Raw genomic sequence first — 13,041 nt, 5'->3', positions numbered from 1 at the left:
GTTCGCCGCGTCTCGATCACAAAGTACCTGTTAATCACATCTTGAATGTACAAATGTTTTAATTTATAACATTTTTATTGAGTTTGTACAATCTAGTTATACCTTACGATTACCTATTAAAAAGGGAGAACCTACTAAACCTATAAACAAAAGATTGGACTTAAGCCTACCTCAACGGATTTCTATGCGAGGTAGTCTACACAAAAAGAGAATTAATATATTCCATAAGCTTTGGTATCGATTTAATGGATCTTAATCTTCTATTTAGATCGCCTCCAGTTTGAGATAGATTCCGTCTTTGACACCGAGTACAAATGATTTGGGATCGTAGACCAGAGGAATTTGAGTTTTGGAGCAGGTTGAGAACTTGAAATTCTTGATGAGTAGGGCTAGTCCAATGCGAGCCTGCATCTGTCCGAATCTCATTCCAATGCAGTTCCGAGGACCATCTCCAAAGGGCAGCCAGGCGACCGAAGGACGATTTGCCGACTCTTCCGGAGAGAATCGCTCAGGTCGGAACTCGAGGGGTTCGGGATAGATGGTGGGATCGTGGTGGATGGCAGAAGAGGGTACAATGACCGACTGACCAGCCTCAATGACGAACTCCGGATGTCCGGGAACAACGTAACGCTTGTTGGCCACCCGATCCAGATTGGGTACAATGGTGTAGAGACGTGAAGTTTCTGCGAGGAGGTTAAAGGGTCAATAGGTTTCCTTTATTTCTGTGAATTAAACTTACCATTTATAGCTTGGTTGAGATACTTGAAACTCTTACTGCACTCATAGGTAAACTTTTGGTTATGTTCCTGCAGAACCTCTTCCACTTCAGCTCTAACCTTCTCTTGGATATCCGGGTTCTTGGCCAGTTCGTAGAGAGCATATCCCATGGTGGAGGAGGATGTCTCGAAGCCAGCTATGAAAAATATAAACGCTTGAGCAAGGATCTCCTCTATGGTCAGTCCCTTGACCACTTCCCCGTTATCCAGAGTGATTTCTTTTTGATTTTTCATTTCGATGAGCATGTCCATGAAATCGTTCCGTTTGATATTCTCCCTTTCTCGCGCTGCCACAGTCTCGGTGACTATTCTATGATAGAAGTCCTGAATATGCTGGGCAGTTCGGACGAAACCTATTTTTCTGGCCAAGTTGGGATAGCTGCGCATGAGTCCATTCAACAGAGTACTATGTCGCTTTTCCACCAACGATTTCTTGCCAAAGTAAAGGAACTCGGCCTTTTCATCGCGTAGACTGTTACACTTGATGCCAAAGGCGCAGGTGCCAATGACATCCACCGTGAACCTGGCTACCAGATCACGGATATCCAGGACAGAGTTTTGCTCCACCTTTTCATGCATCACTGCCATAAATTCGTCCACAACGGAAACCACTGTTGGATACATGTACTTCATTTTTCCCGATGTGAAAGTCGAGGATAACTTGTTCCTGAGCAGACGCCACTGCGGACCATCCAGATTGAAGAGATGAGCGGAAATGGGATCATCTTTTTCGTTGTAATACAAGCCCTTGTCGGAAAAGTTTGAAAAATCCTTGATGAGTACATTCTTGGCCAGATCCAGATCAATGACAAAGACAGCCGGTCTCTGGAAAAGGAAAAATCCCACAAAGGGAGCTTTGCTGTCCCGATATTTGTTGTAGTGATCTTGGTAAATCTGGTGAAAATTTTTCGTTTTCATCAATCCCTCAAAGTTTCCCCTGATCGGGTGGGGTTTCTCAAAAGGAATCCCTCGACGCTTAAAGTATGTTAATTTACGGTGAAGATAGTAAGTAAAAATCGCCAGCAAGGCGATCGCCACTTGGAAGAGAATGTATGTGAACGCCATACTACTATTGAAGCTGCCGTTCGGAGATGACTGACTCGGAAAACGATCGACGAACTGCTTTTAAATGCTGAAATTTACCTACTTGGCATGACGAAGCTATCTTTCTCAGATGCATGAAAAGTAAGAGTTAATCTGATGTTTTGTTTACTTTAACGGTGAGACAGCAAGAACATAACAGTAAGAACAGTCTATAAAGATTGTGGCACAGGCCAAATTTCAATGGAAACATTTTTGTCAAATATTTGCCTATGAGATTTAGACTTCTTTTAAACTCATTATCATTTTGGTACTGTCTGCCTAATTGGCTATCTTTTCCGCACACACTGCTGTCTGTGACGATTAGCCAATTGTTACTGTATAATGACGTTCAATGGCTAATCAGAACCTGTATAGATCTAGACATTCCCCATATACATATGTAGGTTATCTACCTGAAAACCGTCTGCTGGCTCACCGTTGCTCGACTATCATCGTAACATAATATTTGTATATTATTTTTAAATTGTCTCGTCAGACCATTAATTGACTTCATCATTGTTTATATTTTTCATCACAGCCTCTTAGCTTATTTCTTATTCATAGAATACCTAACCTACCACAAAAGAATGACTATGACTTTTATGAAGGAAAAACGTTGAACTATTTTAACTCTGTTTGTTTGTAGTACAAACTTTGTACGGCTTTTGAGATGTTTAGTACTTAAAGTTAATTTTAAATAATTTAAAGAAATTCTGTGAAGATATACAAAACAGGGTAGTTAATATGGGTTAATCACTGACTATTATGAAACTTAAATGGCTTATCATGTATTTAATTCATAACTGAACAAATCATTACCTCAAGATTATATAGTTTTGAACTGGAACTCGTTTATATAGATTTCAGACCCGTCAGCCGGTTTCCACTGTATAACGACGAGCCCTCGGTTATCAATCCCCCAGAAGTGGCGGACGATGACGATCCCCCCTGAATAGCGTCATATACTCGTAACCAGAACGCTACTTAATCAGTAAAAGTCCATGTTAGACCGGCAGTGGAACATGATATGGTTATTAGCTGCTCTGATATTTGACGGATCTGGCAACGACACTGTTTACCTTTTCAGTCATATTTGGTTGACAGTTGATTAGATTTCAAGTGCGGATGTAGGCAACAACAACGAGCAATTAAACCCGGCAGCTTTTCAATTTTTTATTTATTTTGGCTTTACTTCAGCTTTGTGGGTGAGCTTTTCTTTTGTCTGTTTTTTTTTCACGGCATTTAAATGTTAATTGGGCGTGAAATCTTTCCGATAGGGTAGAAAAAAAAACTCTTGAAAAGAGCGAAAGTGTAGTATTTTTAATATTAGTAACAAATATATATTTTTTATAGGGCAGTAAATGAATTTGGAGCTAATGTGTTCATTAAAAATTCCCCAAAAAATATTGCTCCCACAAAAAGGTCTATTAAAATTCTACCCAAATTGATAACAAACGAAAATGAAATTCAAAGCGCAGAAATGCAGATAACAGGATCATTTTCGGCCAAGGTGAATACATAGACCTCCTACAATAAAGTTAGTAAGTATTTTAGTACAGTATAAGTCTTAAAAGTTATAAAAGTAAATAACCATAAATATGATATCACCTAATCTGGTTGTATAACAAAAATTGTCTTGCTAAATATAAAAGCGTTACAAGTTTATGGCATTCTTATCAGATCTTTTGTTTATTTAGATTTCGCAAGACGTATAAACGAGTCTTCTGTGAGTGTCTGATGGTGCCACCAACATTGGAAATAAAGTAATAATAATCATATGTCCGTCTGGCCTCAGTGAGACGCCCACAAACAAGCAGACAGACAGACAAGCTTCAGTGTAGCGCACTCGAAAAAGCGGCAAAGAAACAAATTAAAAGCTCGCACCTGTGGAGTGGGGAGCGAGTATCGTAAATAGTTACTTTTCTCCGTTGTACTCTCAGTCGAATCGCGCGCTTCGGTAATGAACGTAACCCACCGAGAACCCAGTCGAGAACGCTCCGGAGCGATGATGCATTAGATCATATAGTTCGTGACACAACCTGGCGGTTGAGAGCGGGATCGCAATATATAGTATATAGCTAGGCAGTGAGAGTGAAAAGGTGGCAAGATAGCGGGCGGTCAGGAAGTGGAGCTCCACCCCCACCCCCTACAGTGATTTCGATACATGTGATTCAGAACAAACAGAACAGAGTTCAAAATGCAAAACATGTGGATCATTTTCCTGATCATCGGGCTATTAGTGCTCGGGCTGCTGGTTCTGCTAATTATAGCGGCCCGGTATCAACGCGATTATTGGCGCTATCTGAACATTCCGCACGAGAGACCGAAAAAGCTATGGCCTATCTTTAGGCAAATAATGACGCAGACATTAAGTACGGAGGCAATGAAAGCGAATCATTACACGGCCATATACCAAAAGTTCAAGGGCAGCGGTCCGTTTTGCGGATTCTACGCTCTGCTGCAGCCGCGGGCCTTAATCCTCGATCGGGAGCTGATCAGACAGATAATGATCAAGGACTTTTGGAACTTTAACGATCGTGGTCTATACTGCAATCAGAAGTCGGATCCGCTTTCGGGAGATCTCTACGCGTTGCGAGGAGAGAGCTGGAAGGAGATGCGCCAGAAATTGGATCCCAGTTTGGAAGGGGATCGCATGTCCTGGCTATATGGCTGTCTCTATGGGGAGGCGGCAGAGCTCCTCCTTAATGTTAATTCCACCCTAATGAGTCAACCGCATTCCACGGTACACATCCAGAAGATCATGAGGCGTTATGTCCTCTCTGCCCTGGCCAAGTGTGTTTTTGGCTTGGATGCCCAGCAGAGGTTAACATATCCATTGGAGGACTTTGAGCAGATGACGGAAATGGCCTTGAATAGCCATAAACATGGCTACCTAATGAACCTGATGATGATACGGTTTCCGAACTTTTGTCGAATGCTACGAATGCGACGCACTCCCAAACCGGCGGAGGACTATTTCATAAATCTCCTCACAAAAATAGTGGAACAGCGGGAGACCTCGGGAGTACGTCAGCAGGACTACCTTCAGCTCCTGATCGAGGTCAAAGCTCTAGAGTTGATTACCCATCAGTATGAATCCGATAAGGAGTTGTCTTTTCACCTGCAAAATGAATTGACCGCCCATGCAGTTGTCTTTTTAAAGGCAGGCTATGAACAAACGGCCAACACTCTCTCATATGCACTTTACGAACTTGCCCTACATCCGGAATTGCAAACACGAGTTAGAGAGGAGGTCAAGAAGGCCATTGAGCGGCATGAGGGGAACATCAGCTACGAGTGCATTCAGTCGCTGACTTTTATGGGCCAGGTGATCAACGAAACACTGCGAATGCATCCCATAACACCCTACATCCTGCGACGCACCCTAAATGATTACGCAGTTCCGGATCATCCCAAGTACATACTGGTGAAGGAGCTATTTCTGATTATACCCACACATGCGATCCACCACGATCCGGATATCTATCCCGATCCAGAGGAATTCAAGCCAGATCGATGGAGTGGACCGAGGGATTCGCTGCAGGAGCAGGGCACCTGGTTCGGATTCGGAGTGGGTGCTCGCAGCTGCATTGGAATACAATTCGCACAGCTGCAACTGCGACTGGCTTTGGCCCTACTCCTTTCCGAATACGAATTCACGTTGAATTCCAGGAAGCCATTGGTCGATCTGGAGGATGGTATTGCGCTTACCCTGATGCCATTGGGAGTTATAGAGCCCGGAAATGAGGAGAGGGCAGTATAAGCTGGAGGGTTGGGACCACAAGATCAGAACTGACATTAGCTAAATCTCAGGGAAAGTAAAATCAAGTTACTAGTTTCTTTCAAAGTGTTTTCATTGCCATTTTAACGTAATACTATTTGGTATAGCTGACGAAGCCCATAACAATGCATTAAAAAAAATATTAAATTTTAAAATAAAATATAAAAAAGTTTGATTAAACATACGAGTTCAGAAATAATATAGCTGTTTCCTCAAAATAATTGTATAAAAGTGATTTAATTCAATTAAAAAGTGAGCGGATACTGTGCTTAATATGGAAAAGTTGTTAAAGCAACTCATTTGTGTAGGAAAAATGTGTAGACGAACAAAAAGATTAAGCTTTTGTCAGTATCTAAATTTCTAGCCTTAACTTAATGACGAAGAATTTACTCCATGAACAAAGTCTAGAAAGCAATATAAAACTCAGCATGGCAACTAACCAAATAAAATATAAAACTTAGGTCAGAAAACCTCATAGTCAGAGTCAACTTAAAGTAATTAATAAAATAGTTAATAGTTTTATGCACGTTTTTTATTTAAGAATTTATTTATTTCGAAAAAACATTTCTTTTAAAATAGTTTGTTTAATTTCTATTAAATACACATTGTCCTCCTAAGGATGAACTTTTTGATTTGTTAAAATAATTGTCAATTTGATTCATTGTTTTGTTATTTGTGGTTAGTATAAATCGTGTTTTGCATTGTCGATTGCTGATATGATTGGTTGGGTTGTCGGCTACTTTCGGATCAGTAGCTCAGGCCTGTGCAGTACTTGATTGCAAGAGTGTCAGATATATTATTAAGAGTCTGTTGCTTTCGTTGATTAATCAAAATCGAAATTAGAGTTACATTACACATTAGTACTAAAATTAGATTTACAAATAAATAAAACGTTTACGACAAACGAACTCTAAGTATACAATATACATATGAAAGGTTATGCTGCGTTTGTGCTATGGAATGTGTTTTGGGCAGCTCTACGAAATGCTAATTAAGAACTTAGACACTAGCTGTTTGTTCGTCGGATTGGCCGCTAATACGAAATGGCTCTACTGCGATGGCTGGCGCTTGTGGCGCTGGGGCGAAATCAGGGAGCTCCTCGTGGGTTCTCCGCGGTTCGGCAGCTTGCTCCTCAGCATCTGCTCGTGGACGTAGATCAGCAGACCCACGTCCCGGTGCCCAGCCTGCCAGGCGATCTTGAAAGCCGTGCTGCCGTCCTGTGGATAAAGAAATCATTAGAATTGAGTTATATACTGAATATATGCTAGATAGTTAAAAAATTCATAATTCTTCACTCGTAAGATCCTGCTTAACTTTAAACGAATTAGTAATAAATTGAAAATAATGAAATCATTTATTATCAACCTCTCTCCTAAAAAATACCTACTGCCTTATAATTCCCAACTTGTTTAAATAGGTAAAGTTATAATGTAGTTCTTGATCTTCGAAGATTCGACTTTTAAAGTTTTCTTTAGTTTAAAACATAAAGGTTTTAAGTAATTTTGTTACATTTTTAAATTCATAACTTGGAATGCTTTTTATGGGAAGTCTGACAATGTTATTTAAATTCTATCAAATTTTATTACACTATTAACTAAATAAAAAAAATAAAATCTTTGAGTTATATACACACAAACATTATTTACAAAGGGAAATGCTTTACCTAAACATTTTTCTTATATCAAAGATCTTGAATTTCACAACTGATAGTCATTTTATGTTTTTTAAAGCCTTCAAATCTTAACCTTAAATATACTTCTCTACTCACCACATCGTTAACTAGCGAATCGCAGTCGGGATGCGATAGCAGGGTCTTGATCACGTCGATGCGTCCGTGCTCGGCGGCTCCCATGAGGGCCGTGCTGCCGTCCTCGTCCTGGATATTGATGTCCGCCCCGGCATCCAGTAGCATATTGACCATGTCCCCGTTACCATGCGACACAGCGAGCATCAAAGCGGTCTGGCAGTGCTGCAATTGCAATGGGATAATAGGGCGTTAGCGGTTAGTAGGGGAGTTACGAGGGGTCAGCTTTTTCTAAGCACCAAGAGCAGTGGGCGGTGGGGCCCCTTACCTACCTTCTTGGCCCGTATGTTGACATCGGCCATCTTGAACAGTCGCTCGACGACTGTGCGATGGGACGGCTGCTTCAGCTTGGCCAACGATACGAGCATCACCGATGTGTATCCGGCGTTATTCATCTGGTTTACATCGCAAACCTTAGAATCCAGCAAAATGGATACCACATCGAAGTTGCCGTGCGAGACTGCATAGTGCATGGCTGTGTTGCCCTAAAAAAAAGTATATTATAAAGTATATAGTATATATAAAAATAAATTAATTATAATAACTTACATTACTGTCGGACAGGTTGACACAATACTCCAACAATGGCACCGACAGCGATTCAAAGTAATCGAGATAGTCCTCCACCTGGTGGGGATCGGACTTGCCGGTACTGGAGTTGAAGAACCAGTGATCCTGGATGGTAACCTTGGCCGACTTAAGGCTCTGCGAGGATATGGGTTTGGCGCCCAACTTCTTCAGCAGCGAATCGTTGATGGCCTTGAGGGCATCTTTAAGATCCTTAGACAGCTCGGTTCTGAGGGGGAAAAATACATTATAAATATATTAAATTAAGTTAATAAGTTTTTATAATGTTGTAAACCCAACGGATATGAGTATTCCATGTCTAATTGAGTCCCAATTGCTTGTCATTATGGTTCCATTACTCACTTCTTTCGGGGCTCCGAATCCGCCTGGGCCAACTGATGGAGCTGGGCTTTGGTGGCCGGCTTTTCGATGACGGTCACCTGGGAGCCATCGCTCTGACTAGATTTTAGTGGTGTGCTGGACTTCTTGCGTGCTCCCTGGGCAATCTGCACATCGATGGGCGGACTGGAATCACTGGAAGAGCTCATCGCCGGCTCCTGTTCCGGCGACTCGGACTTGGTGGTGCCCGAGGAGGTCATCAGAGGGGCAGGAGAGGCATCCCGCGACCAGCTGATGCTCACCCGCTTCTCCTCGCGCACTATCAGCTCATCATCGCCCAGCAGACTGAGGTCCAACAAGTCCTTCTGCGGCTGCCGGATGAAACTCTGGGATTCTCCCAATGGGTCTGCTGCTTGGAAACTGGACACAGTGGGAGGCTTCTCCTGCAGGGAGCTGAAAAACAAATAACCTTGATGAGTTTGGGAGCTCTGAAGTCCTTGTAGAGTTTGGAAACCCACGTTAGCAGCAGAGCCGAGCATCCGCTGACCAGCAGCGGATAGCACGTGAAACTGCTCAGGCTGGAAAACATTGGAAGAACCATGCGGAAAACCAAAATCCAAACAAAAAACAAAAATAAGCGACTCAGTAACTGGGCCAAAGCGAACACCAAAACTCAACTGAAGGTCAACGCATTTTGATTTCAGGCTGTGGATTTTCAAAACACAATGCGCAAGAGCTGCTATGTGGTGTGTGTCTTGGCTGAAAGCTCTGTGGGAAACTTGGCTAGCACAGTGGAATTAGCTTGTGTAAACGTGGTTAAATAAAAAAAAAAAACGAACAGACTTATAAAATTCCCTAAATTTGGGGACTCTTGAAATTAAATTTAATATATATTTTAGGTTATCAATTTATAGGTTCTTTTATGTCTTTCATTACTTATTGGTTTGTTTTTAAATAAAGAGGCCTGTATAATGCAATTAATTCTTGAAACTATAGAAATCGTTGAAATGAACTAAGATTTTAATAAAGGGATTAATAGTTTAACTTGAAATAAACTTGAATACAAATAAGTTGTGATGACAAAATTAAACTCTTATTGTTTTTACAACTTAAAGAGGTAGATTGTGGTTTTTCTTTTTGGTAAACACTCACCTCAATCGTGTTTTCCGTTCCACCTGAGGACTGGGTGTTGGAGAAGGCGTGGCCAGCGTGTAGGTGTTTTGCCGCTTGAACTCCTTGCGCACCGGACTCGGACTCGTGAGGTGCTTGGGTCGCGGTATCCGTGAATCCGCCGAAGTGGAGCGACGCCCTGCTCCACCCATTCTGGGAGTCGTGGGACTGGATTTCGAGAAGCCCCTTGCCAGATCCTGAATGGCCTCCTTGCAAGAATCACAGTAGTTGGCCGCACAGGCGATGGAGATATGAGGTTTGACAATATCGCCACAGCCCACGTCCCTTTTGCGAATCTCCTCCGTGTTGCATGCGGAGTGGCTGGTCAGGACCTTAACGGGTTCCGGTTCCTTTTCCTTATCCGTATTGCTGGCTATGTGGCGGGTTTGGGGGCGTGTCACTGGCTCGGCCACCTGCTCCGCCTTCAAGGGACTCCGGCTGAGTCGCTGCAATCCATTGGTGTCCGTCTGGCGATTAACCTGCTCCGTTCCGCACTGCACCGCGGAGTGATGCTGCTGGGGATTCACCTGGGCTCCGGTTGAACGAACTACTGCCGTGGTGGTTTGACTTCCTGCACTGTGCACCAGGGTAACTGGCGTCTGGCAACCGATGGCCTTTCGCACCACGGATACGGTCTCATTCTCGCCCAAACTGAATGTGTTGCTCCGTCCGGGCATTTGGGGAGCTGGTTTTACCTTCTCCGGCGGAGTTTCCGGACCACTGGCTACGCTCCTCTTGCTCACGGCACACTTTTCGCAGAGGACATCATCCAGTCGATCCTCGGAGCTGCCCACATGTCGCACATCCGGTTTGCAGCTGGTGAAGTTTTCCCTCGTAGTTGGTTTTGCGGTGACCCCCACATTGTATTTGAGCTTGGGTCGTTCCGGCAGAGTTTGCACTCCACTATCCCGCTGTTCCCGTTGTGGCACATACATCTGGGTGCCCACCGAGATGAGCTTCCTCAGCTTTTGCTTTTGTGCATTGCTCAGGGCTTGCTCCACCTTGACCTCCACTTCCTCCTTGGAGTAAACAGTTTCCGATGGTTGAACACCCACATTTCGAGTGGTTGGTTGGTGGCCAACGGACACATCTCGAGTGGCAGGTGGTCGCACCACCGCCTGCGTGGACACATCCCGACGGACGACACTTGGAGATGGCGATGCCGATGTAGAGCTGCTGCGCATCCGAGCTCCCAGGCTCTCCAGCGACACTGGACTGATCCTTTGTGGCGTAAACTGTACGGGTGAGGCGGTCTTGAGACCCGGACTCGGTGGCGATGGCGTCTGCCGTTGACTCCGCATTAGCTCTTCATTCCTGCGCTGCAACTTTTGTTTTTCTGATCGCAAGGAATTGAGTTCAAGCTGAAATTGGGATTTAATAAATGTTAGTTAAAGAAGCTTATGCGGTGTAAATGCAAACTAATCTATAAATTGTCTTATCCAGGTCAGATAATGTAAATTTTTCTACCTTTAATCTAATACTTCTCTATTTGGTACAAGTCTTAAAAAGAGTTGTTTTGTTATTTATTGAATGTCTCATCGTACAAAAGGTAATCTGGTTTTTTAGTCATAAAGGAATTATTGTTATCTATAAGACATTCAGATTACCTTACACTATAATAAGAAAAAATGTGTCAAAACTGTAAACAATACTTCTCCCTAAAAAAGATCCTGTATTATATACAAATATTTTATAAAGAGACTTAACCATAGTTTCTATTTATAAGTGCTTACCTCCATGTCGGGTATGACCTTCACTTGCTCCTCAAGATCCTTAAGGCGTCTGAGGCTCAAGGCCATCTGTTCGCGAATCTGAAACAGAGCCTGTGCATCTGCCGTGGCCTGACCAGTTTCCGAGATGACGGGTGACTGCAGGGAGCTGCTGCTCATGGAGCCATTCTCCTGCTGCCGATCCTCCTTGGAAGTGGGCGTACCAGTGGGCGTAGTGGCCAACAAGTGGTGGCGCCTTGGCGGCGGCGGTGGAGCAAGTCCTGGCGAGGACTTCCGGGACTCCAGCTGCTCCACTGGCGACTTGGCATTGGCCGCCACCGTGGCCTGGACATAGCTTTCATACTGGACCTCCGCCGGACTGGGACGTTGTTGCAATGGCAGAGTATTGGATCGCAGAAAGGGGCGTGGCGTGCCAGTGGGCGATCGATTGCCCCCAATGCAGGAATCTAAAAATAATAATTGTACATAGTAATTAACTTAAAATTTTAAGTAGTATTATTACAGATTACTTGGTCTGCCGCTGGTCCTTCTCAGTACAATCTTAATTTGCAAACCTGCCATGAGCTCTTGCCGCTGGCGACTGGATATAAAAATGCGATAAAAATATTGCAAAAAGCTCCTAAGCAAAATGATAAATGCGGCTGCTACTAAAATCTAATTTTAATAATTGTGCCAAAGTTCGCATAATGCGCAAAAAAAAACAAATGTTTATGGGTTTATTTACCTATACAAAAACTACATTAAATGCAGACAAAAAATAAAAGGCAAAAGTCACTCGATCCACCCATTTTGCGAGTGTGCGTGAGTGAAAAAATGTCCCAAGATAAGAGACTCGGGTTATTATTCAATATTAGTTTTTGTTTATCGCCCTGGCACACATTTATGTGTGTGGTGTTTATATATTACCTTTTATTTACATAAGAGACAAGGTTATTTCACGTATTTTACTTGACACATGCAAAACATGCTGAGTTTTATATGAGAGCGAAAAGAGAAATTTATAACCAGCTGATGGATGAAGCTTCTATTTTGGTCCCCTTGCATTTGTCCAATATCCCGCATACGCACTGTGTACCCAGCCAACAACAATTTGTTACTCATCTCGCGTTGTCAGCCTTGCCAAGTTTTTTCGCTGTTCTCATCTTTTTTCCCGCCCTCTTATTTGCTATTACTTAATGTATCTGTACAACGAACTTTTCGGACAAAAGCCTTTCCGTTTTTAAAGCAGATGCACAGCAAGAAAATGTATCTTTGACAAAATGGTATTTGAATAAATTATATATTATCATATATATTTAAACTCTGGAGTTTAAAAATTACAGAAGAAATATTTAAATCTATATCTACTCTCATTTGATTCCTAATAAACCCCAGTCACTGCCTGCTGATTGCATAACAACACTATTGATTAATGTGACCAACAGCATTAAAAATCAAACTAAAATCAGTGTGGACATGCTACCCGCCAAATAAACGAAACCTTAGTAGTAACTCATTCTCAGTCTGTGAACACAGTTTATCATTTCTTTGTTGCAAACTTTCGAAAAACTTTCCTAGACACCCTTTATATTGTTAATATGTTTTTCTGTGTCTGTTTTTTCCTAGCGGTGCCAAATTGGCTGAGCGTCTTTGGTCAAGGCGAAATGGGGGGCGGTGGTCGAGAGGGGCGGGGCAGCGCGTGACGCGGGGTAGCATTGACCGGGGTATAATTAATCAGTTTTTATGGCCCAACTAATTAGCAAAGAACCAAGTCAAAAACGGTGAAGAGTTCGCCCCAAATGAGCGTCTCCT

The 13,041-nt window shown here is 42.8% G+C and overlaps 3 protein-coding genes across 11 annotated transcripts in view; 1 reads left to right on the top strand and 2 right to left on the bottom strand.

The window, feature by feature from the left end:
- Positions 1–220: 220 nt before the first annotated feature.
- On the bottom strand, positions 221–1,859 carry LOC108040930 (cytochrome P450 6a8). The gene is made up of 2 exons (XM_017118626.1): positions 740–1,859; positions 221–683 (listed from the first exon to the last, which is right to left on the bottom strand). The coding sequence occupies exons 1-2, from the start codon at positions 1,839–1,841 to the stop codon at positions 265–267; spliced, it is 1,521 nt and encodes a 506-aa protein (XP_016974115.1). The 5' UTR covers positions 1,842–1,859; the 3' UTR covers positions 221–264.
- A 1,878-nt stretch (positions 1,860–3,737) lies between these two features.
- On the top strand, positions 3,738–6,548 carry LOC108040925 (probable cytochrome P450 317a1). The gene has a single exon (XM_017118622.2). It carries the CDS (start codon positions 4,057–4,059, stop codon positions 5,620–5,622), a length of 1,566 nt encoding a protein of 521 aa, XP_016974111.1. The 5' UTR covers positions 3,738–4,056; the 3' UTR covers positions 5,623–6,548.
- Positions 6,155–13,041, bottom strand: part of LOC108040924 (KN motif and ankyrin repeat domain-containing protein 1) — a 30,932-nt gene continuing 24,045 nt past the window's right edge. For 7 of the 9 annotated variants that reach the window (XM_017118615.1, XM_017118616.1, XM_017118613.1 and 4 more), the window contains 7 exons: positions 11,254–11,696; positions 9,503–10,881; positions 8,375–8,803; positions 7,994–8,240; positions 7,717–7,929; positions 7,409–7,609; positions 6,155–6,857 (listed from right to left, as the gene is read on the bottom strand). In XM_017118615.1, the coding sequence (XP_016974104.1) occupies positions 6,690–6,857; positions 7,409–7,609; positions 7,717–7,929; positions 7,994–8,240; positions 8,375–8,803; positions 9,503–10,881; positions 11,254–11,696 (3,080 nt within the window). In that variant the 3' untranslated portion in view covers positions 6,155–6,689. Of the gene's footprint in view, positions 6,858–7,408; positions 7,610–7,716; positions 7,930–7,993; positions 8,241–8,374; positions 8,804–8,868; positions 9,029–9,502; positions 10,882–11,253; positions 11,697–11,759; positions 11,827–13,041 lie in introns of those variants that run through there. The other 2 variants (XM_017118619.1, XM_017118621.2) reach the window with 2 other exon arrangements.

Source organism: Drosophila rhopaloa, unplaced genomic scaffold (genome assembly GCF_018152115.1).
Source record: "Drosophila rhopaloa isolate 14029-0021.01 unplaced genomic scaffold, ASM1815211v1 contig_115, whole genome shotgun sequence".
Classification (NCBI taxonomy): Eukaryota; Metazoa; Arthropoda; class Insecta; order Diptera; family Drosophilidae; genus Drosophila; species Drosophila rhopaloa.
Note: the sequence above shows the minus strand (reverse complement) of the source record. Positions and strands in the feature narration are given on the sequence as shown.

Excerpts from the sequence above, each read along its gene's own strand:
- LOC108040930 (XM_017118626.1), bottom strand. The coding sequence starts at position 1,841 with ATGGCGTTCACATACATTCTCTTCCAAGTGGCGATCGCCTTGCTGGCG. Across the intron at positions 684-739 it reads TCTCAACCAAGCTATAAATG|AAACTTCACGTCTCTACACC; the intron begins GTAAGTTTAATT and ends ACCTCCTCGCAG.
- LOC108040925 (XM_017118622.2), top strand. The coding sequence starts at position 4,057 with ATGCAAAACATGTGGATCATTTTCCTGATCATCGGGCTATTAGTGCTC.